At 46.4% G+C, this 24,692-nt stretch overlaps 1 protein-coding gene across 2 annotated transcripts in view; it reads right to left on the reverse strand.

The window, feature by feature from the left end:
- Window positions 1-8,528: 8,528 nt before the first annotated feature.
- The window catches only part of RPN2 (ribophorin II), a 58,505-nt gene continuing 42,341 nt past the window's right edge, over window positions 8,529-24,692 (reverse strand). Inside the window, exons 11-18 of one of the 2 annotated variants that reach the window (XM_047771132.1) lie at window positions 22,772-22,886; window positions 20,009-20,203; window positions 18,540-18,626; window positions 17,600-17,695; window positions 15,002-15,077; window positions 13,054-13,183; window positions 11,521-11,568; window positions 8,529-8,858 (exon numbers count right to left, since the gene is read on the reverse strand). In XM_047771132.1, coding sequence (XP_047627088.1) covers window positions 8,846-8,858; window positions 11,521-11,568; window positions 13,054-13,183; window positions 15,002-15,077; window positions 17,600-17,695; window positions 18,540-18,626; window positions 20,009-20,203; window positions 22,772-22,886 — 760 coding nt within the window. In that variant the 3' untranslated portion in view covers window positions 8,529-8,845. The remainder of the gene's footprint in view (window positions 8,859-11,520; window positions 11,569-13,053; window positions 13,184-15,001; window positions 15,078-17,599; window positions 17,696-18,539; window positions 18,627-20,008; window positions 20,204-22,771; window positions 22,887-24,692) is intronic. The other variant, XM_047771133.1, reaches the window with a different exon arrangement.

A 24,692-nucleotide genomic window follows, 5' to 3' on the forward strand; every position in this document is an offset into this window, starting at 1 on the left:
CTCGTCACTGATACGGAACTGAGGCACAGAAGGGTGAACAGAATTGCCATGGTCACAACTGACAAGGAGAGAGTTGGGATTCAAACCCATGTGGTCCAGCCCAGAACTGGGCTCTTAAACACATTCATCCACTCTGGGTAAAGTCATCCTTGATCCACTGGTGACGTAGGAGCGATACCATTTAGTCAATTCAACAAATACCTACAAAGCTCTCACTATGGGCCAAGAACTGTTCTAGACCCTGGAAATACAGTCGTGAGTAAAACAAAGCCTCTGACCTCAGACAGCTTATATTCTAACAGGGGAAAGAATGAAAACAAATACAGAAGATGTAAGATGGTGGTGACTGCAAAGGGAAAAAAATTAAGGGGATGACGAGTGCTGGAGGGCATTATTATTTTTAAAAATATTTTTATCTTATTTCATTTTATTTTTAGGATTGTACCTGCACGTAGAGGTTCCAGGGCTAGGGGTTGAATTGGAATTGCAGCTGCTGGCCTACATCACAGCCACAGCAAGATCCAAGCCACATCTGCAACCTACGCCACAGCTTATTGCAAAGCCGGATCCTCGACCCACTGAGTGAGGCCAGGGATCACACCCACGTCTTCATGGACACTATGTCAGGTTGTTAACCTGCTGAACCACAACGGGAACACCCTGATCTGATATACATTTAATGTCAGTCTAAGAAAGGGTCAAATTTGGGTACATTCTTAGTGTAGAACTCATTTGCTGATGGATAGGGTGTGGGAATTGGAGAGGGGTCAAGAACAACTCCAAAGTTTTTGGCCTGAGCAACTCAAAGCATGGAGTTGCCATTTGGAGCTTTAAAAGTCCCAGTAAGGATGTTGCATAGGCATCTGAGTGTAAGAGTCTGGAGCCAGGAGAGAGGTCTGGGCAGCTGGTTCGGTTTGGTAGCTGTCACCATTTAGACGGCCTTTAAAAAGTCAGGAGAGGAGTTCCTGTCGTGGTGCAGTGGTTAACGAACCCGACTAGGAACCATGAGGTTGCGGGTTTGTTCCCTGCCCTTGCTCAGCGGGTTAACGATCCGGCGTTGCGGTGAGCTGTGGTGTAGCTTGCAGACGCGGCTCGGATCCAGCATTGCTGTGGCTCTGGTGTAGGCTGGTGGCTACAGCTCCGATTCGACCTCTAGCCTGGGAACCTCCATATGCCGCGGGAGCGGCCCAAAGAAATAGCAAAAAGACAAAAAAAAATAATAATAATAAAAAAATAAAAAGTCAGGAGAGTGGGTAAAATCACTGAAGAACAGAAAGAGCAGAGGTGCAAGGGCTAACCCCAGGGGCACCCCACATTTAAAGTTTGGAGGGGAGTTCCCATTGAAGCTCAGCAGGTTGAGAACTCAACATAGCCTCCGTGAAGATGCAGGTTCAATTTCTGTCCTCACTCAGTGGGTTAGAGATCTGGTGTTGCTGCAAGCTGCAGCATAGTTTGCAGATCTGGCTGGGATCCAGCACTGCTGTGGCTGTGGTGTATATTGCAGCTGCAGCTCCGATTCGACTTCTAGCACAGGAACTTCCATATGCTGCAGATGTGGCCATAAAAAGGAAAAAAAAAAAAAGAAAAAGAAAAGACAAAAAAATAATAAAATTTGGAGGAAAGATGAGGAATCAGCAAAGGAGACTAAGAAACAAGCAGTGAGATAACTACAAGAAAACTACGAGAGAGGAATTCCAGAAGCCAACTGAAGAAAGCATTTCAAGAAGGGAGAGATCTACTGTACAAAATGCTGCTGATGGGTCAAGCCAGCTGAGAATTGAACATGAAAGTGACCGTGAAAGTCACTGATGACCTCAGCAAGAACAAATGTTGGGTGGATGGTGGAGGCAAAAGTCTGACTCGAGCGTGTTCAAGAGCAAATGGTAGGAGAGGAATCAGAGCTGGTGGGTAGAGACCTGGCTGTCCAGTATGGTAGCCACCAGCCTATGTGGCTGCTGAACACTTGAAATGTGGCTAGTATCAACTGAGATGTGTTTTAAGTGGATTTCAGAGACAGTATGAAAAAAGAATACCCAAATATCTCAATAAAGTCTTTATATTGACTACAAATTAAAATAGTATTTGGGATAGACTGGGTTAAATAAAATATATGAAAATTGATTTCACCTGCTTCTTTTTTTAACCTCTTTATTGTCATTACTACACAATTTTCAGTCACCCATGCAGCTTGTATTGTATTTCTTTTTTCTTTTTTTTTTGTCTTTTGTCTTTTTTGTTGTTGTTGTTGCTATTTCTTGGGCCGCTCCCGCGGCATATGGAGGTTCCCAGGCTAGGGGTTGAATTGGAGCTGTAGCTGCCGGCCTACGCCAGAGCCACAGCAACGCGGGATCCGAGCCACATCTGCAACCTACACCACAGCTCACCGCAACGCTGGATCGTTAACCCACTGAGCAAGGGCAGGGACCGAACCCGCAACTTCATGGTTCCTAGTCGGATTCGTTAACCACTGCGCCACGACGGGAACTCCATGCATTATATTTCTATTGGATGGCACTGATAGAGACAGTTGAGAAGTATTACTGTAAAGGGAAGCAGAGAGCTGAAGCCATGACCAGAGGTAGCTATGCCAGGGATTACTCATCTTTTTCTGCTCCTGAGCCATTTGACATGGGCCAGATATCCCACACATCACCCAACACATCAGCTCTTATTAGAATCTGTGGAGTTCCCATCATGGTGCAGCGGAAACAAACCCAACTAGTACCCATGAGGATGTGGGTTCCATCCCTGGCTTTGCTCAGTGGGTCGGGGATCTGGCATTGCCATGTGCTGTGGTATAGGCCGCAGACGTGGCTCAGATCCTCCGTGGCTGTGGCTCCGGTGTAGGCCAGCAGCTGTGGCTCCGATTCCACCCCTAGCCTGGGAACCTCTATATCCTGTGGCCCTACAAAGCAAAAAAACAAACAAAAAAACCCAAATAACTGAATCTGTGAAGTTTCTGGGGGAGATCAAAATGTTCTACATTATGATTTGGGTAATGGTTACACTAGTGTGGTTAGATATGAAAACGCACTTAAGGTTTGTGCGCTTTACTATACGTTAAATCTTTTTTTTTTTATGGTCTTTTTAGGAAGTTCCCCAGCCTAGGGGTCCAATCCCAGCTGTAGCCACCACAGCCATGACGGCTCCAGATCCAAGCTTCATCCTTGACCTATGCTGCAGCAATGCCAGATCCTTAACCTACTGAGCAAGGCCAGGGATCAAACCCAAACCCTCATGTAGACTAGTCGGGTTCTTAACCTGCTGAGTCACAATGGGAACTCCAGTATACTAAATCTTAAAAAAAAAAAAAAAAAAAGGTGAGGAGCTCCCTGGTGGCCTAGCAGTTAAGGATTTGGCATTGTCGTTACTGTGGCTCAGGTCACTGCTGCAGCTTGAGTTTCATCTCTGGCCTGGGAATGCCTGCTTGCCGCAGGCTCCACCAAAGAATAAAGTAAAATTAAATAAAAGTGAAAAGTCTGGATGATGGGATTCTGTGTCGATTAAAAGTACAAGAAGATTGGCAGCATCTCAGAGTCACTGGGGACTGGGAGCTGAGCCATCCCATCTCCGGCCTTCTCCAGCCTGGAACCCCCAGGGCTGGCCCCGTGTCCCATGGGTCTGTCTCTCACACCAGGGCTGTAGAGCCAGCTCAGGGCTTCACAGGGTTCAGACCACCTGCTCTCCCTGAGAGCCCCCCAGTTCCCCTCCAAGAAAGAATACGAAGCGTGGGAAAGGCTGGGGGGGGCCACTGCAGCTTCCCGGAGGAGACAATACCAACAATGGAGAACAAAAGCCCCCTCCAGAGGAGAAGGCTGGCCATTGAGGGCCGCAGTCCACTTCAACCAAGCCGAGCAGGCTGCCCAGGACCTGCCAAGGAAGGAGAACAAAGGCGGAGGCTGCTGAATGTGGGCCTCGCCGGCCAGCCCGAGCCCCCCTCCATCCCCCAGCCCCACCTGCTCATCTCTTTCCTCCGCCTGCCCCGACAAAGGCAAAGACTGAGGGCTCTCTCAATTTCCAATTAGTTTTTCAAATGAAATAATGACCACTGGGACCCACTGCTACTTGCGGTTTTCGAGGTGAATGCAGTTATAAAGGAAAGGACCCTGATGGCAACAATTCCGGTGCTTTATCTCCATTAACTATAACGCTAACGGCGGCTTGAAGGACTTAACCCCTCCCCACAGAGGTGCTGGGAGCGCCCATTCCCTTGGGGGTCCCACTTAAGACAGAATGCTATTATTTCTCCCTCTAAAGAAATGCTCTGATCAATGGGGGACTTGTTGCTTATGATAATCCCTTATGTTTGTATGAAAGTTCACAAAGGGGTTTCCCATCCCTTGCTTCATGTGCTCCCTACCACAGCCCTGAGGGAGGGCAGAGTGAAGGTAAGAGGTCGGCTCAGAGGGAGCAAAGCTGGGAACTGACTCCCAATTCCAGGACAGTGCTCAGTGCTCTTACGTTGTTTCAAGACTCCAGGCCACGCGAGCCGAGGAAGCAAGTGAATTCAACCAACTGACAAAGAAACAAAGAAAAATGGACCCGGTACAAACTGCTTATTGGGCTCCTGCTAACAACACACAGGAAGTAACAGTGATAAGAGCTACAACAATCAGAGCAAACTCTGAGTCAACCTAAGTGCCAGGCACTGTGGTCTGTGTTTTAGGTGTGACCTCATTTAATCCGTATAAAGCCCTGGGAGGTCTTACCCCACTTTTACTGATGGGAAACTAAGGCCTACAGGGTGAAGAAAGGGCAGCTGAACCTGCTGTGTTTAAGTATTCTTTAGAGAAGGCCAGGCCCAGGCACTACTGTGGTATCAAATTAAAACCCGAGCTGCACAGCCGTTAAAGTGGTAAAAACAGATTTTATTCAGGACTATTGCAACAGGGGGAAAGAGACCTCGGTATAAAAGTGGACTCAGTTCCAAATACAGCATAGCCTGGTGGGAACTGACAGTTAAGGAGCAGGGGGGGGGGGGCACTGGATGGAAACTTACTAAGAAGAAACATCAGGGTAAGGGGATTCTGGATAAACCCACCTAACAGGATTCTTGCCCTCAGGCCAAGGAGATCTGACCTCTCCTGGGAAATACGGGAGGGTGAGGAATCTGACCAGATACCAAGGCGATGGGATATCAAAGAGGAGGTTCTGATTAAACTACTTAGCAGGGTTCTTGCTAAAACTAGATTTTTTTCTTCTTCTTTTTAGGGCCATACCTGTGGCATATATGGAGGTTCCAAGGCTAGGGGTCTAATCGGAGCTACAGCTGCTGGCCTATGCCAGAGCCACAGCAACGCCAAATCTGAGCTGCGTCTGCGACCTACACCACAGCTCATGGCAATGCCAGATCCTTAATCCACTGAGCCAGGCCAGTGATCGAACCTGCATCCTCATGGACACTAATGTCAGGTTCTTAACCCACTGAGCCACAACAGAACTTCTAAAACTAGATTTTTAAAGGAAGAGCACAGATGGGTATAGAAGAAATTTCAGGAGCTTGACTAAAATTTGGTCAAGCAGGAGTTCCTGTCATGGCGCAGCAGAAACGAATCTGACTAGGAACCACGAGGTTGTGGGTTCAACCCCTGGCCTTGCTCAGTGGGTTAAGGATCCGGTGTTGCCATGAGCTGTAGTGTAGGGTGCAGGCATGGCTCACAGTTTGCGTTGCTGTGGCTGAGGCCGGCAGCTATAGCTCCAATTAGATCCCTAGGCTGGGAACCTCCATATACCACGGGCACAGACCTAAAAAGCAAAAATATACAAATAAAATAAAATTTGGTCAAGCAAACACTTTTTACAATTACCAAGTAATTTGAGCAATGAATCGAGCGCATTTTGTAAATCTGAGGAGTTAGACCTATTCTCAAATGCAGCTTTTCCAGATCCACGGCTGGGCCACAGGCAAGCTGACTCTCTCTCGCAGCCTTCGAGAATGCTTTTCCCAGTGGGTAGGGACAGAAAGACAGCTTGAGAGGAGTTGTGACCTCTGCTATATCCCAGCATAAAATTCAAGTCCCCCAAATTTGCTGCTGGTCCTAAAATAAAATCTATCTCCTCTAGCACGGCTTAAGAGCTGTTTGTTCCGGCTTCCAAGGATCCTCTCTTCATTGCTAACTCCACCCTAGTTACACTGGCCAGCTTCCAGTTCAAATGCACCAAGCTCTGGCCTCAGAGCCTTCATATATGTTGCTGCTCTGCCTTGAATGTTCTTCCCCAGCTCTGCAAAGACTGCTTTTTTTCCTTCAATTAATTGTCAGCTTAGCCTTCCCAACCTCTCTAGATAAAAACTGCTTCCTTTTCAGATTTATGATCTGCTCTCTTTTCCTCGTTCCCTCCAGGGCAGGGGATGTATCTGTCTTGCTCACTGTCACGGCCCAACAAAGTTCAGAGCCTGGCACGTAACAAGTGTCCTCTCTGTGCTTTATTCACCAGCTCCCCTTGGTCTGTAGGCCAGCCCTGAACCAGCCTTGGTGCCCCCGAGCCCTGCTGGCCCCTTCTCCAGGAAGCTGTCTCCTGACTGCCTTCCCTCCAGCCACTGCTGTCTTATTCTCAGGCCCTTCTCTATACTTCTGTCCAGCAGGCCTCAGCCAGTCTGTCCTCCAGAACCATCCAACCTGGTTACAGGTGTGAAAGTCCCAGCTGGGCCCAGGAGTCCCTGCCCTCCTCCATTCCCCACCATGCTGAGCTGCTGAGGTCCTGGCATCTCTGAGGAGGAATGGCGGGAGTCACCAAACAGCAGTGGGAGGGCAACATCACCTTTTCCCCTCAGGGTGGGACAGGAAACTCAACTCAAAGGCAAGGCTTTCAAAGTCACTTGTCTATAAGAGCCAGGCAGGTACCAATTGCATGTGAGGTTGGTGGAGAACAGTGCCAAGGCTGGTGGAACTGACATGGCTGGGGGGGTGGTGTGTGGCTATGGCAAATTAGAAGGTATGGGCCCGTCCCAAGTTAGGAGTTGCTTGCTGCTCAGCTCCAGCTGACGGTCGCCATGCAGGAAGCAGGCCCAGGAGAACCCCAAACTTGGATTTTTATATGAAATCTCTCAATTTGTAACTGTTAGGAACTAACTCATTAAAAAACCCCAAAACTATGGGAGTTCCCTGGTAGCCTAGTGGTTAAGGACTTTGTGTTGCCACTGCTGTGGCTCAAGTTATTACTATGGTGCAGGTTTGATCCCTGGCCCCCCAGAGAACTTACACATGCTGTGGATGCAGCAAAATACACACACACGCTAGGGATCAAAAAAGAATATTTATGGGCCAATGGTTTGTAACCAGTGAAAGGTGAGGTCGTCCCATCTTAGAGGCACCTCTGTAATTGCCCATATTAGCCTCTCCCCTGCAGAATACCATTTATTTTATTATTATTTTTTTTATAAATTTTTTGAAGGTTTTTTTTTTTTGTCTTTTTGCCATTTCTTGGGCCGCTCCTGCGGCACATAGAGGTTCCCAGGCTAGGGGTCGAATCGGAGCTGTAGCTGCCAGCCTAAGCCAGAGCCACAGCAACGCAGGATCCGAGCCGCGTCTGCGACCTACACCACAGCTCACGGCAACGTCGGATCCTTAACCCACTGAGCAAGGCCAGGGATCAAACCCGCAACCTCATGGTTCCTAGTCGGATTCGTTAACCACTGCGCCATGACGGGAACTCCCAGAATCCCATTTAGAACTAGCCCAAACTTCCAGGATTTCCTTTCCTTTTTCCCCAGTCAAAATCCCAATTTCCTTACCGTAGCGAAATCCAGCTAAGTTGGAAAGCAATCTGATTAAGATAATTTCTACCCTCCAAACTCTATAAATACTCTTAGGATTACCTGCATTTCAAAAGTTATCTATTATTATGTTTCAATTAATAGAAGTAGAAGCAACGAGCCAAAGTCCACAACTATGAGCCAGTGAGGGCAGATGCCAAGCACTGAGCCAAGCACTTTAGAGGCATGAAACTCGCACATGCACACGAGGAGGTACTGTTATTATCTCTCTTTTAAGAAGAAAAAAAAGGAGCCTTAGAGACATTAAGCCACTTGCCCAAGGTCCTTCACCCTGTAAGTGGTGACAGCAGGCTTGCCCAACACTGAAATCTGTACACATAAACACAGTATTCAGCATGACTTCTCTAAGTGATATCGTACAGCCACCACGTAATGACGGTCCTGGGATACAACTTCAAAAGGGCCGTTCTTGAGATGTGTGTGTCCCTCTAAGAACCTGAGATAAACTCATGGGCTCAGCCTTCTGTTAAGATAAGCCTTTCCCTTGCCCACTGCATGCCAAGGCCAAACTTTCAAGGCAAAAGCAGAGGGGCCTTCACATTATCGACAGGGCAGAGTGGGTACCTACTGCTGGAGATGCAGAAAGGATGCTGGCTTTTCCAGGCAATTCTCAGTTCCTCTGAGGAGGACCAATATAAAAGGTCCTGGAGAAACACCCTGGCCATTGTATCAAGCATACTTCCCAGCTAAGATCTCACGTCACGTGCCCCAGGGATCCCATCAGCCCCAAAGTACCAGAAGAAACTCTCAGGTCTTCGTTCCTGTTATTCTTTTTATTCCATAATAGCTTAATTACAGATTTCAACTTTTCAACGCAACATGTGGTTAAGTTAGAATATTCACAGCATCTTGCTAGGGCACCATGCCAAAGAAGAGAGGATCTGGGCTCACAGGTATCTATCTGCTCTGTGTCAGGGAAATAGAAATACAAGCAAAAGTATAACCACAATTTTAACTTTTTTCTTTTTAAATAAACTTTTTAAAAATCCCTCTTTTCAAACCGTGAATTGTTCTTGACTCCTTGTCTTGATATTCACTTCAGCTTTCAGAATCTCCTTCCTTTTTCTGGAGCTAATGTGCTGTTCTGAAAGAAAATGAAGATCAACACAAAATCATTGAAGGTTTCAATTCACTGCTCCAGTTCCTAACTGGTGATAACAGAGAAACCAAGCTACTCTCCCACTATGAGGTCTCACTTATAAGGGAATAATCATTTGTCTATTGATCCTATTTATTTCTGCCCCATCTCATTTCACAGAAGAATGTAAGGCAGAGAGCTCAAACTAAAAGCTGATGACAATTTAAATAAAAACAATGGAACACACTTGATGATAAGAGGGTGGTATGTGAACACAGGAGGAGATGAGGTAATTCCAGGCACACCTCTCACACTACAAGGCCAAGAAGATAGTGTACATTTCAACTAGATGAAGAGTTTAAAGAATGCTCATCTTCGATTTCCCAGGCTCTAGGTCCTCCAAACAACACACAGCCCTCACGTAGCTTGGAAGGTGACACTGAACTTTCAGTATAGAAATCTGCCCCATATTCCTGGCCTGTGCTCAAGTTCTTGGCAATGATCAGACTCGATGTCTAAGAATGAATGATTCTCAAAAACTGGACTCAGCTCACAGAAAGATTTTAAAGAGGGGACAAAAACACTAAATTTCTTTATTTTTTCTTTCTCCACAGCTGCCTTCCCTAGACTCTGAGAAGTGACGGGGAAACACCAGAAGGTAAATGACAACCTAGACAGACGCTGTGCAACCAGGGGGTGACAGCACCAAGGAAGTGATCCAGGCGGTTCTGGTGAGCAGAGGCAGGGTGCTGACACAGGCTATCCTCAGCACCCAGTGGCGAGGGCTGACGTGACGACAAGGCAGTCTTGCAGAATGGCAGGCTCCAAACCAACTAATCAATAGTTCCAAGGGCATCACGCACAGGCGCGGGACTAATCCTAAAGGCCTGAGTGAATGCCCCTAATTCCCTGCCAACATTCAGAGGTTCCTGGGTACAATAAAATATCTGTTGTTGGAAACATTCATGCAGGGAGGAGAGTGTAATTATGAAATAAGAATAGCTGAAGCCTCTGTCTTGGCCAAGAAAGCCCTGTCTTATGCCTGATCAAATCAGTAACTGTCCTCAGATCGAAAACATTAGCTATCAGGGACTTGGTTTTAAAAGACCGGGTCCCAACCTCAGAAAGTCCCAAAAGTCCAAAAGATCAAGTGACTTTTTTCTCTCTCAAGCAGTATAGTTTGGGGGTAGACTATCAAAAATCAAGAAAAACAAAACCAACCCGGAGTTAGTTTTAAAGAATTAAAGAACTCAATATTTAGCAGAAAGGACTAGTTCTGAAAGCAAACCTCAGACAGAGCGACCATAATTTAGGACAAAACCAAACAGATGAGGCTCAGGAATGGGGGCAGAGAGAAAGGACGACCACAAAGGCACACGGAAACTTGCTGGATGTGGAAAGTCTGTATCTTCATTGAGGTGGTGTTTATAACACTCTAAGTTTTTCAAGATTCACAGAACTATACCCTAAAAAGGGTGAATTTTACTGTATATGAATTAAATCCAAAACAAATGTAGTTGCTTTCTGTGTTGAGAACTAGATGTTCCAGCTCATGTTCACACATCAGTGAAAAGCTCTACATTCCACGCTTTTGTTGATTTCTCCTATTTTCAGAGGAGTGAAAATTAGTGGCTTAGTTGTTTTGGCAGGGAAAGCCATTTCCATGGCAAGGGACGAGAGGGAACATGACTTGAAAATTCAAATACCTCCCTCTTCTTTGTTGGTCTAGTACAGGGGTCAGTAAACCGGGCCCCGAGGGCCGAATTCAGCCCTCCACCTGTTTTCGTAAACAAAGTTTCACTGGAACACAGCCATGCTCGTTTGTTTCGGTGGTCTGTGGCTGCTCTCACACTGCAGGGGCAGAGCTGAGTAGCTCTAACAGAGACTGTATGGCCTGAAAAGCCTAACGTACTATCTGGTTCTTTCTAGAAAATTTTTGCCAACCCCTGGTAGGGGAGCTGATCAATGGAGCACCAGACACTCTCCTTCCCTCCCTTTACACAGCCTCCACTTTCATCCTCGTCCTGGGATGGATACAACGGAGAACAGGTGACATTTCACTTGACATTTCTGTCACACATGGAGCAGCCCTGAGCCATATCCTGAACTCTAGCAATCTGGGTTCTGATGCTGGCTTTATCTATTGGTGGACATCAGTCTTCACAATTGAGAGTCTCACTACATCACGCTGGCCCAACCAGAGGTTAATGTTACAGAAAGGCCTAGAACAGTGACAAGGTGTGCCAGGATTTGCCCTGGGACCATCATGACTTCAGATGTTCTGAATGGGGTCCCCTTTTAAGAAGCCCAAGGTTGAATCTGTCTCATCCCATCTCTGCTCTCCTATGAACACAGAGAGAGGGGCTGTGTCTATAAAGGACCCCGTGAAACACAAGGGAGGATGGAGCCTTACAGTCAAAGACAGGTCAAAGCCACTTTGCTGCAGTTACCCCCTCAGCTGGGCTGGCGCAGGGGGCTTTGGCTTTGCTCTGGGCCAGTTACTACCTGGCCCAGGAAATGGGGACATGGCCTCAGAATTTGGCTTCAGCTTAGGAAGGGATAGGGAGGAACAAGTGCGCTGAATCTTAGCTAAGTAACTGACATGCATGAGGTGGGCAAGATGGAAAAGGGGCCCTGCTTCTGGGATGAGTCCACCCTTTATCTTTACCGTAGTGTCCTATATTTTGCCAATCTACTGCTCTGCTCTGCAGCGATCCTGCCAAAGGAAAGAGGGTTTGAGAGTCAAGAAAGGACAGTAGGAAGAGAAATAAGCTGAGGAAAGAAATGGCAACCACCCAACCAGAGCTTCTGGTAGAGTCACCGTTTTCCCCAGTGGCAGAGATTGTTCTAGGACTCATGAGGGTGGCAATGCAGAGTGGGCTTCTACGTAGGACGGGGCCTGAGATGAGACCATGGTCTTCTTCCCCAGAAACGTGCACAATTTTAGCATTCCAGATTAGGAACTCTGCTAAGCAGGAACTAAATCAAATGGTCTCCATTCCTATCCCCCTTTAATTTTGTTCATTTTGTGTGTGCAACTTCCAGAAAAGAGAGAACTCAGCAGAGGACAAACTTCTGGCTCCCTGGGGTCTGGATGGACTGCTGTGAGGGATCAGGGTCCCGCTTAGAAAAATCAGCTGAGTCCTTGGCTCCTTCTCAGATGCAGTGTAGAGCCGCCAAGTTAAGGCTGCCAGAGTGGCAGACAAAGGACCCAGCTGCCACTGTGGTGCTAAGGGAAGCTCTGGTGGAATTGGAAGGACTACAGGGGAACAAGGAGCATGCTGGGGCCGGTGTCCACGGTGAGGCACTCAGGCAAGGCTGAGACGTGTGGCTCTCCCACCCAGAACCATCTCCAAGAGCACCACTCTCTCATCTGACCCACCTAATTGGCAGCCGAGTTAGGGGGTACATTATTGAGTTACATTCTTCCAGCAAAAGTCCCAGAGAGGAGAAAGCAGGGCACGTCTGAAAATGTTAACTTCCAAAGGTGAAAGCAATTCGGACCTTTTCTCATTGACCTTTACGTGCTTGAAATCACCCAAGTTCTAATAAATTCAAATCAATGAGAAACACCTATGTGACATTTAAATTTGCTTCTAATCCAGGTTCGGAAGTCAAGCTGCCAGCAAGGTGCCATCACGTCAACCTAACCATTTGTGTGAACCTAAGTTTGTCTATCTTGAGAACACGCTGGGGCCCCCTGAGCAGCGCTCCCTGCTGGGGCCTCTGCAAAGCCTGCAAAGCAGTTTCTGGGGAGAAGAGCATGGACCTCATAATTAGGAGGAAAAGCTCCGGGGGGAGGGGTGCTGCTGGGGTTACAGAGGAGTCACTCTCTGGGACACGGAGGACAGAACAGGATTCTCTGCAGCAGCAGAGGAGAAAATCATTACACAGCCAGCGTATTAACGACAATCTCCGCCACATGTCCTAATCCATTTTAATCTTCATAGAGCAATTATTTTCTTCTCTTGTTCTAATGTGTCAGGGCATAAACTGTTGTGGTTTTAATATATTTAAAGCTTATCACCAAGGCTCTTTTCTGATTTAAAAAGCTTCTGTATTGGGCTGGATTAAGGTGTCATACTTGCCCCAAAGGATATGAATCATTTTGTCACATACCGCTGTTCAAAGAGCTGGGTGAACAGAGCTGACAGAAATTTTCTAATCCTACTTTGGGTCCCTAGTCTGTCCCCAGCCTTACCTCTTGATTGCCTGCTGGGCCAGCATCCGATTGCCAGCCAAAAATGTCACACTGCCCAGGATGGCCAGGTATTTCAGGGTCTGGAACATGTTGAGTTGAGTCCAGTAGACATACATGAGCCCCAGCATAGCTACGAGAACAGGTGACATGATAGGCAATTAGGTGAAACAGTGATATCACCCTGGGGCTCAGGACAGTCAGAAGCCAGTAACTGCGGATCCCTAAAAGGTCTGTATTTATAAGCCAGCTTGTTTTATTCCTTTTATCTGCTGCCAGAAAATAAATAACTGAATATACTTGCTTCTCAGTCTTGGCTACCAAGAAATCCAGAGGTAAAAATCAGATATCAGCAACTCTGTCTGGTTCTACGTTCCAGTTCGTATCTCTTTTCATTAACACAGGTTTTGATTTTGTTTGTTTTTTTTGTTTTTGTTGTTGTTGTTGCTATTTCTTGGGCCGCTCCCGCGGCATATGGAGGTTCCCAGGCATATGTGGCCTACGCCAGAGCCACAGCAACGCGGGATCCGAGCGGCGTCTGCGACCTACACTACAGCTCACGGCAACGCCGGATCATTAACCCACTGAGCAAGGGCAGGGACCGAACCCGCAACCTCATGGTTCCTAGTCGGATTCGTTAACCACTGTGCCACGACGGGAACTCCGATTTTGTTTGTTTTTTAATGACTCTCGTGTTAAGTTCAGGACTCAGCTGATTTTTCAAATTCTGACTGGAAGCCCACAGGATCAGAGAAATGACTAATTTCCTTTTCATTAAACCGACCTTAAGGCTAATCTGCCACTGTGACTAGGAAGGAAGCAAGGAGGGCTGAGGAGGGAGGTTTAGGCCAAAGGGCTCAGGGCTGGGCACTGAGAACCCTGGGCTCTGGTCCAGGCTCTGCCCCTCACAGCCACTTCATTTCTGTGAGCCTAAATGCTCTCACCTGTCAAACAAGGATCGTAATTCTTGCCCTGGTCACCCCCATCAGGGTTGTGAGGAGAACCAAATGAGGGAATGGGCACAAAAAGCACTCTAGCAAGAGAAGTCATGGCTATAAACAAATTTATATTCAGGTTTTGTTCTCAGCCTGACCTGGGAGGGCTATCACTCAAATCCAGTAACTGGGCTGGAGAGAAAGGTCATGTTGTCAGTTCTGCCCAGAAGGATGACGGATGAACCACAGCAGGGGTTCTTAGCCATTTCTGAGGTCGTGGACCACTGTGAGAATTTTGATCACAGTCACGGCTCTTTCCCCAGAAAAACAAAGATATACATTTGCCTAGAGTTTTGAGGGATTCATTCTGCACACCATTACAGAATCCACGCACTATGGACACATGGAGGGTGACTCCTGAAAGAACCAAGGAAATCAGAAATGAATACCGAAGACTCAGTGAAATGCAAGGCACCACCAACCCAATAGTGTCCAAAGTTTCTGAAATGCTTAACTGATTTGAGAATTTACTGCCTTGCAGCATTTAGGTCCTAAGTTCTCAAGAAAACAAAGCAGGACAGCGTGTCTGATTGTGGAAGGGACTGTTTTCTATTACTGCCCAGACACAGCTGCCGGCAAATGTGAAGATCGATATGGTGGGGAAGATAACCTTTGGAAACTGCATTAATGCTCTTCATCCAGGAAGATGGCTCAATGTAAAGATACGATAAGTGAGTAATCTCTGGAAATGAACAGAGCTATTAAATGAGGGTAAAATGGCCTGCCAACGGCAGCCGAGTACAATGAAACCCAATATAATGACAGCTGTTCTAAACTGATGGGCCAAACAGGTTTATCATCATATTAACTGTCGTAAAAGGCCAGGAGGAAGAGGGAAATGTTATGCTATTAAGTCATTATAGTTAATAGGTTGTGGCTCTACTTAACAGAGCTTTCGTGTGGGCAGGCTAAATGTCAAAGGAGGTTAAATGGAATTAGCAGCCTGGGGCGCTTACCAGCATGTCCCAGGTGAAATATAATCGTGCTAGGCGCAAAAGTGAAGTTGGAGATGTTGGCACCAATCCGGATCCACTGAACGATGGGGAGAAATAAATTGAAAAGACATTAGAACTTGAAAGGGAGGCTACCCATGCCAGGCCAATGCTAATTCAATAAACAGCCCTAAGGGCTTAAAAGTTCATGCATACTTGAAGGACAGGGAATTTTTCCAAGTGACAACCATCCTATTATAAGTCCTCAGGAAAAACTGTTCCCTTTTTGTCTTTAGAAAGGCATTCTGACACCTGCTCTCAACTGTGCTTGGGTAACAAACTTGAACATCATCTTTAATGACAACAAACCTTTCTGCTTTAAAACAGGTGAAACCAGAGTTCCTGTCGTGGCTCAGCAGAAATGACTCTGACTAGCATCCATGAGGACGCAGGTTCAATCCCTGACCTCGATCAGTGGGTTAAGGATCTGGTGCTGCCATGAGCTGTGGTGTAGGTCGCAGACAAGGCTCAGATCTGGCATTGCTGTGGCTGTGGCTGAGGCTGTGGCTGGCAGCTACAGCTCCAATTCGACCCCTAGCCTGGAAACCGCCATATGCTGCGGGTGTGGTCCTAAAGACAAAAAAAATAAAAAATAAAAAAAAATAAAAACAATTAACAAATGGAATAAAACAGGCAAAACCATGAAGCTATAAGGTCAGAAACCTATTTATGATGAAATAACTGGCACCCCTGCTAACTTCTCTAAGTATTGGTAAGATAAACCCATTGGCAGCTGGTATGATGCATGCTCTTGCTATGGGTTCTGTGCCTTTTGAAATTCTGGTCACTCAGAAGAACAGGTGCCCAGACCCTAGGCCCGGTTTCTCAAAGCTTGTAGTATGCTTTCCAGATTTAGATTGACCAATAATTCTTTTATTAAAATCAATGAATGAATTAGGAACACAGGCAACTTTCCAAAGAGCTGATGAGTTTTCCATACAGTTCTCAAAATTCTTTGAACTTTGAGAATATGCAGCTATATTTATAATTTTATTTATTTATTTATTTTTTTGTCTTTTTGCCTTTCTAGGGCCGCTTCCGCGGCACATGGAGGTTCCCAGGCTAGGGGTCCAATTGGAGCTATAGCTGCCGGCCTACACCAGAGCCACAGCAACTCGGGATCCGAGCCATGTCTGCAACCTACACCACAGCTCATGGCAACGCCAGATCCTTAACCCACTGAGCAAGGCCAGGGACTGAACCTGAAACCTCATGGTTCCTAGTCAGATTCGTTAACCACTGCACCACGCCGGGAACTCCTATATTTATAATTTTAAAAAAGAGACAAGGGAAGAAAAAGTTGGTTAAAAATAAATCTCAAACAGTACATTCAAGTATAAAAGGTAAAAATTTCCTTCTTTTCTACTCCCTATAAGGCCCTCTCCTTCGAGGTGACCAATACTAATAGATACCAACAGATAATGCCTTTTAAAGGATATACAGAGAGGATTTACTAAACACTCTATCCTATCCCTTGCCTTCTTCATTTACAGGATGGACATGTTGGCGATCTTGTCATGTCAGTACATAAATCTATCCATTCTTTTATTTTTTAATTTTTTTGGTCTTTTTGCTATTTCTTGGGCCGCTTCCGCGGCATATGGAGGTTCCCAGGCTACGGGTCGAATCGGAGCTGTAGCCACCGGCCTACGCCAGAGCCACAGCAATGCAGGATCCAAGCCGCGTCTGCAACCTACACCACAGCTCACGGCAACGCCGGATCCTTAACCCACTGAGCAAGGGCAGGGACCGAACCCGCAACCTCATGGTTCCTAGTCGGATTCCTTAACCACTGCGCCACCATGGGAACTCCTATCCATTCTTTTAATAAGCTGCATATTATTCCACAGTATGGATGTACCAAATTTAACATTTGATTTTATGAAGACTTTAGTTGTTTATAGTTTGATACCCCAATCACTGCTGAAATGCACAGCCTCCATACTCTTTCTTTTTTCGCCTTTTTTTAGGGCCACACCCACAGCATATGGAAATTCCCAGGCTAGGGGTCAAGTTAGAGCTGCAGCTGCCAGCCTAGGCCATAGCCACAGCAACGCAGGATCTGAGCCTCAACTGCGACCTACACCATAGCTTGCAGCAATGCTGGATCTTTTAACCCTCTGAGAGTGGCCAGGGATCGAACTTGCGTCCTCATGGATACTAGTCGGTTTGTTTCCGCTGGGCCACATTGGGAACTCCTGTACTCTTTCTCTACAGCTATCGGCATCAGGCCTTGCTTTTTTCACACTTGACCTCATCTGAACATTCCTACAGAGCACCCCTGTCCACACACTTTTACCATTTCTATTGGCTATTAGGTACTTTCTCATGCCCTTTGTTAAGGGATCAGTTTTTTGGAACTGAACAGTAAGAATAACTAAACCTCTCCATAGCAGGGAGGTTCAGTTATTCTAAAATTTTTTTGACCATCAGTTCAAGTCACAGCTGCTGGACCCCTTCGGAGCTATGCTGAGGCTAGAGCACAAAGCCTCTTTTGGCAGGGCTACATCTGCTGAGTCTGACGCAAGACACACGCTGCCCATGCTAATTACAGCTACTCACCAGAGCAAAGAGCAGGAGCAAGGGCGAGAGGATCAGGGCAGTGAATGTATTGGACACCACCGTGGGAGGCCTCTTCTCAGGCTCGCGGAACAGATGCTGCCAAAGGAAGACACACCAAAAATATTTTATTTTTTTATTTTTTGCCTTTTAGGGTCTCACCCGGGGCATATGGAAATTCCCGGGCTAGGAGTCGAATTAGAGCTACAGCTGCCAGCCTACACCACAGCCACAACAATGCTAGATCTGAGCCGAGTCTGTGACCTACACCACAGCTTACGGCAGTGCTCGATCCTTACTCCACTGAGCTGGGACAGGGATCAAACCTGCATCCTCATGGGTACTCAGTGGCACTTCGTTACCACTGAGCCACAATGGGAACTCTTGAAACTTTTCAAAAAAAGCTTTTCTTTCCTTATCTGTGAACTACTCTGGCCCTTACAACAATCCTATGGGCTGGGAAGGGATGCTGATATCTGTGTGTAAGGAAGGTGAGTCCCAGGAGAGAGGAAGGGCGTGCCCAAGGGGGAGGGAAAGTCCTTTCTCCAGTTGAGCTGACCACCTGCAAGACCCACTGGCCTTGGTCTATGCAGGAGCAGAGAGGAAGAAAGCCAGTCCCATCTGTGCTGTAGAGTCAAACAGTGATCTGAGGGCTGAATCTCCTGGATGTTTAAGTAAAACAGACTCAGGTTCTGACTGTCTCCAACTATCTGCTTCGTGGGAACTGGTCGGTGGGCAAGTTGAGCCTGTTTTTTCAGCTCTATGACAAGATGGATATTTGTCCTGCCTGATTCACAGGGTGGTAAAGACCAAACTATAAAATATCATCTAAACAGGTTAAAGAAAGGACCAGAGCCTCAGTCCAGGGGTCGGCTGCTCTCTCTGAGCATGCCTGATCCACATTTCTCCTCCAAGATTACGGAAGAAGCCTTCTGGGATGTACCTGAATTTCCTGTTTGGCAGTGAAAAGGTTCTTGGACAGGACAGTCGACGGAGCATCTTCTTCAGGGAACCTGATGACAACATCAGCCTAAAAAAATAAAGGCAGCCATCAGAGGCACAGGGGCAGACAAGGGGGTGAAACTCATCAGCAGGATAGTAACCCCTATCTCTCGTCCAGGACCATAACTGAAAAAAGCTCCAAACCGTCCAGGCACCTCTGACCCATGAGCCAACAAACTGAGGCAGTAAAAATTTCAAGAACAAAATAAGTATTTGTTGAAAATTCTTTTTAGAACAAAGCCCTCCAATTTTCTACTGGTCTGGTGAGCTTCACAGAGCTGCTTAATACAAAAATCCCAGCTGTACTTAGGCTGTTATAGTTGCAATCAGAAACTGCTCCATGGCCCTGGGAAGAGTAATTTAGTCAGAGACAAAAAAAAAAAAAAAGGAAAAGAAATGAAAATGTGCTGTCATACAAAAAGCAGCCCAAAGTCCAAGAGAAGAAAAGGAACTCTGAATACAACACAAGAAAATGCAGCTGCCCTCTGTCTCACAAAGGGAGCCAACCACCTCTCAAGGCCTGCAATCTGGCCTCTGCTACCTTTCCAGCCTCATTGCTGACTGCTCTCGACCAGATTCAGGTGCTCCATCAAAATGGACCCACTCACATCTCTCTGAAAGCACCTCAGGCTTTTCTGGAGGCTGATCCCTGGTGATCATCCTATAGCCCCAGACACTATTCTGATAAACTCCTGCAATTCTTCAACTCCGAGCTCAAATGCTACATCTTTCAAGAAGCTTTCTCTCACCACACCAATCAAAAGTGAGTTATGTGGGAGTTCCCTGGTGATCCAGTGGTTAGGACTTGGTGGTCTGGGTTCAATCTCTGGGCTGGGAACCAAGATCCCACATTAAGCCGCTACACGGTGCGGCCAAAAAAAAAAAAGGTGAGTTATGTAAGTCAAAAGCACTATGTAAACTTTAACACACCAGGCAGATGTTGCTTATTAGTTTATTACCATTTTATATATCCTATCCACACCATCTTGAATTGGAATTCCAATCTTAGCCCCCCCACCCCGACCCACTCTGTGAGGCTGTACCATATCTCAAAGAAGCCTTTATCTCTTCTGTCTGTATGTCTCCCCCATAGTGCTCTGCTGTAATATGAAAACCTCTTCTAATACAGAAAAATCTTCTTCTATGAAGATTTGCTAGAACCCACGAGGACAAATTTGTACTTCATTCATTCACTCAACCACTATTAAGCCCCTATTGCATGCCAGGCCACATGCATACCCCTAAAACCACTGATGGGGACAGCACACAGCCCCTACCCACCTCCCAATACATACTCGTGGTCCCTGGGGAGGCACAGGCAAGGCTAAGGGTCGAGAGCCCACTCCCTAGAAAGGAGCCTGTGTTGACACAGCCACTCCTGCCTGGGTCAGGGGACATGGAGACACATACCACATTCCAATGGATTGGGTTCTTCAAAGTAGCATCTCCGATGATCAAGTAGAGAGTGTAGGTGCCGGATGCAGAGTCAAACTCAATCTTTCTCTCGGAGGTATCCAGTTCAAACCTGTACACATTCTTGCTGTCTGGCTCTGCGACAAACACCACTTCCTGGCCAGTCTTCTGGTTGTGGAGTCGGACAAATGTCTGGATGGAACCAATAACGCAACCATTCATCTGATAATTTCAAAACTCCCTCTGGGCCCAACCTCAGATCAACAAGGCAGCAGACTGTCAGCTCTTTCGTCCCCGTGGGAGCTCTGGGATCGGCCAGGCCTGCCCGAGGAAGCAGGAGGAGTGGCCATCCCACTCAGCTTACTAGCACAGAGTTCAGAGATAACTTTTAACTGGTATAAGACATTTAACTTAGGAGTCGAGCCAATTCTCAACGACTTGTAGGCCGAATGCCCAGTTTGTGGATGATTTAAGCCCTTTGCTGTTGCTGTAATTTCTCCATCCTGCCAGCCTTTTGGCCACTTTGCTGCCCAATTAACTTCTTCACCAGAGGGTGAAAAGAAGGGAAATGAGGTGGAACTGTAAGAAGCCCGTTTTCAATTTCCTAGTGCCTCCAGCTAAAGATTTAGGAGAGGAGGTTTGGGGATTGATAGCAAGGCAGAGTTCCAATCGGGCAGAGCAGTCTAATGTCAGGGAGAAAGCCTAGGCTCTAAGACAGACGGATTTGGTTCCACTGTTACTGGCTGAGCAGGTTACTTAGCCTCCCTGGGCCTTAATTTCTTCAAGACAGAAAGATTAACTTCTACATGTGGTGCGTCTGCGTGAAGATTCATAATAATGGACGCACAGCACTTAGTCCAGGACCTGCTAGGTACTAGCTAGTCAACAAACATTTATCAATACGACGTTATGAGTCTAATCAACTTATCCCCCCAGTGGCATAAGAAACTAAGGTTTCTGCACATTAGAACTGCAGCAAAACTTAGTATCCATTCAGCTTTTCTTTTAAGTGTTTCAAAATAAAGAATTCAACAAAGCAGGTAGATTGGTCCCATTTTACAGATCATAGCCACGGGGATTAAGTAAAAGAGTTGCCATGGTCACACAGCTAGCGCTGGACCCACAGAAACAATGTAAGTTTCATTCATTACTCTACAAAGTAACAAAGACCAATCAGCAAAGTAATTAGGGAAAGAGGCCCAGAGGTGTGAGGCATCCTGACTAGGGCAGTCTTGGCCAAGAATGGGACTCGGGAGTCTAGATGCCTGATCTTCCTCCTGTCACGGCCAAGCGCAGGCAGCAGCCAGGCTCATCTGCAAAATGCCATCTCTGCCTAAGAGGTCTGCAAGCCATGGTTCCCAGACCAGAATCTTAGATGAGACAAGGACTCAGTTCAAGTTATACTTCCTCACTAACTCTTCCTGCCCTAACCACAAACCCAACAATTTAGTCTGGTAATTACTTCTCTTCATATTCTTTCTCCCCTTGTGCTGTTTGGTTGGCAAATGTCATTCTGAGAAGGAGCTAGGAAGTGCTAAGGGGTTGAAGAGTTAGTCACAGCTCAGTGCCCTGACCAAGCTCTCTGGGGCTTGGGTGTGGAGGGGAGAGAAGCAGAGAAGGGCCGGGACGGTGGTGCTGAGGGCAGTCACTCGGGGCCTGGGCACAAGGGCAACAGCTGCAGCTACAAGAAACAGAAGGCAGAAAGGTCTCTGAGTAAATCCACCCTCTTCAGAGGTCTGTTTTGTAGCTGCCTCTCAGCAAGGATACACGTCTGCCGGCTCCTGCTAAAGTACTGCTGCAAAGCACCTAAACCAAGGCCACAAGGTCAATGTTCTTTCCCGTCTTTCCACATTCAAAGTATTTATCTGAATTTCCCTTTCACAATATAGCATGATGCGGCAGGGCTCAGGGCAGTTATTCTCAATCAAGTGGGATGGGGATGACAGAAGTGGCTGAGAGGACAAGGGGCCAGATCAGGTTCTCTGTGGAAAAGATATGGTTTGAAAATCTTTTTTTTTAATTTTTACTGTTTTGGCTTTTCAGGGCCGCACCCACTGCATATGGAAGTTTCCAGACTAGGGGTTGAATCGGAGCTATAGCTGCTGGCCTACACCACAGCCACAGCATCTTGGGATCCGAGCCATGTCTGCGACCTACACCACAGCTCATGGCAATGCCGGACCCTTAACCCACTGAGAAAGGCCAGGGATTGAACCTGCATCCTCACGGATACTAGTCAGATTCGCTTCCACTGAGCACAAAGGGAACTCCTTAAAAATCTTTTAAATAACAGTTATACTTTTATACATGGGAAACAAAAATGAAGTCTATTGCTTTCACAATACAGAGCAGCCATAAGTTAAAAAGTGTTAGTTTTCAGATTCCTACAAATAAAAAATCTGCTTTGGCCAGAACAAAAACATACTTTGGGCTCACTGCCTAGGTTTTCCTTTTTTCAAAATTATTTCAATGTATGTTTTATAGTCAGAAAGATAAAACCTTCAATTATGGGCTTATCTGCCTTTAAATATATTAAATACCAGCTAATCTCTTTCAAAGAAGAGTGCATTCCAGGTTCAAGGTCACAACCAGTACCAGGGTGGGCAGAGCATAATGTGGGAGAACCATGGACCATCGGGGTTCAGAGTGAAGATCTGAAAGCAGGAATTGGGAATTTTCTCAACTGTTGTGCACCACATCAACAATTATCGTGTATATCAACGTTTCAGGCCAAGAGAACTGTCTCGGCTTTTTCCTGACCTGGTGAGGGGTGAGTTCAGCACCAGTGTTCACATCTACCAGCTGGAAAAATAAAGCAAAGTTCTGGTGGCTGTCTGCGATGAAAGCGCCCTTGGCCTTGGCTGGGTAGGTCACCCTGAAAGAGACATTTATACAGTAAGTCTTCAGAGAAGACCTGCAGATCTGAGAACAGAGTGGAGAGCACAAACTTCACACCACTGCCTAATCCTCCCTCTCCCAACTGTATCTCCCAATTGTAACACTTTTTTGTTGTGGACACACAGAGTGGAGAATTATCTATGGTCTGAGGGCAAACTGGACTGATAAAGCCAGGACTGAGAAAAGCACAGAAACGTCCATCAGGGTCTGGGGAAAAGGCTATATGCAGCTGCTTCAGGGTTTCACTTCAAGGACCTCAGGACAGCAACTCAACCAAGTCAGGCACCAGTGAGGTTACAGCAGACCGGAGAGCTGGGCTGGCAACACCACAAGGAGAGAAAAATCACAGGATCGATGTTAGCAGCCTACGTGAGCAAGGTCAGGAGACCAGGGGTTAGATGATATAAAGGAAAGAAGAGCACATACAGCTTTTTCTTTTTTAAGGCTGTATTTTTTTCCTAGACACTGTTTCAATTTATTTTTCTGCCCGAAATTGAGCTTTAAAAAGTCATTTTCTCAAAAGGCAGAGTTGATGAGAAAACTATTCTTTTCAGAGCTATCTCCTGGGACTTGAGGTTAAGACGGCCGGGGGTTAAAACAAGCCAAATGGTTACACAGCTTTCAACTGGCTGTATTTCATGCTAAGGCTTTATATTTACTTATGAGTAATACCAACTCTTCATCTATATAGAGTATTAAACTTTGCAACGCACTCTCACAGACATTATTTCAGTGGATTCTCAACAGTACTCTCATTTCCAATGTCACTATAAAAATATCCAAGCCTCTGGCTGAAAGCCTAGACCTTTCACATAACCTAAAAGGACTAAATGCTTGGCTTCTAGTCACGGGCTAACATCCCATCTTGAAAACGCCCTCAAGGAGTTCCCTTGTGGTATACTGGGTTAAGGATCTGGCATTGCCACTGCAGTGGCTTGGGTTACTTGTGTGGCATGGGTTCAATCCCTGGCCCAGGAAATTTGGCATGCCATGGGCATAGCCAAAAAAAAAAGAAAAGGGCCTTGAGGGTTCCCCTACTTTCTTTGGCATCTACACACCCCAGTTGAGTAAAGTTGGGGTCTAGATGCCTAGATGCCGCCTCACCAAAAGGATCTGGGAGAGGGCTCAGAAATGGGTTTCATACAATGTTCTGACCCAACTCTGATCAAATGCTAATGGTTACCTAGAAGGTTGTCTTAAAAAAAAAGATTCTGAGTTCAGCAGAAACAAATGCTATGACTGATTAGTGATACCTTTCATGGATTTGAGAAAAGGAACCGGAGCTCCAGTATCTGCCATCTCACCTCTAAGGACCTGTGAGACACGCAACTGATTTCAAACCCACTGTGGGCTGAACACACCTGCCAGGAGGTGACTAAAAGAAAGTTCAAGACTGTGAAGATAAGGAGTTCCCATCGTGGCTCAGCGGTTAACAAATCCGACTAGTATCCATGAGGATGTGGGTTTAATCCCTGGTCTTGCTCAGCAGGTTAAGGATCCAGTGTTGTCGTGAGCTGTGGTATAGGTCACAGACGCAGCTCGGATGCCAAGTTTCTGTGGCTGTGGCATAGGCTGGCAGCTGTAGCTCCAATTCAACCCCTAGCCTGGGAACCTCCATATGCCTCGGGTGCAGCCCTAAAAAGGAAAAAAAAAAAAAAAAAAAAGACCGTGAAGATAAAGAGACAACATCAGAAAATAAATTAATACACTGCTTCCTTCATTGAGAAAGTCTTGGCTTAAAAAAAAATTGTCTTCTGAACTAAATAATGTGCTTGGTAATATA

Source organism: Phacochoerus africanus, chromosome 3 (assembly GCF_016906955.1).
Source record: "Phacochoerus africanus isolate WHEZ1 chromosome 3, ROS_Pafr_v1, whole genome shotgun sequence".
Lineage (NCBI taxonomy): Eukaryota > Metazoa > Chordata > Mammalia > Artiodactyla > Suidae > Phacochoerus > Phacochoerus africanus.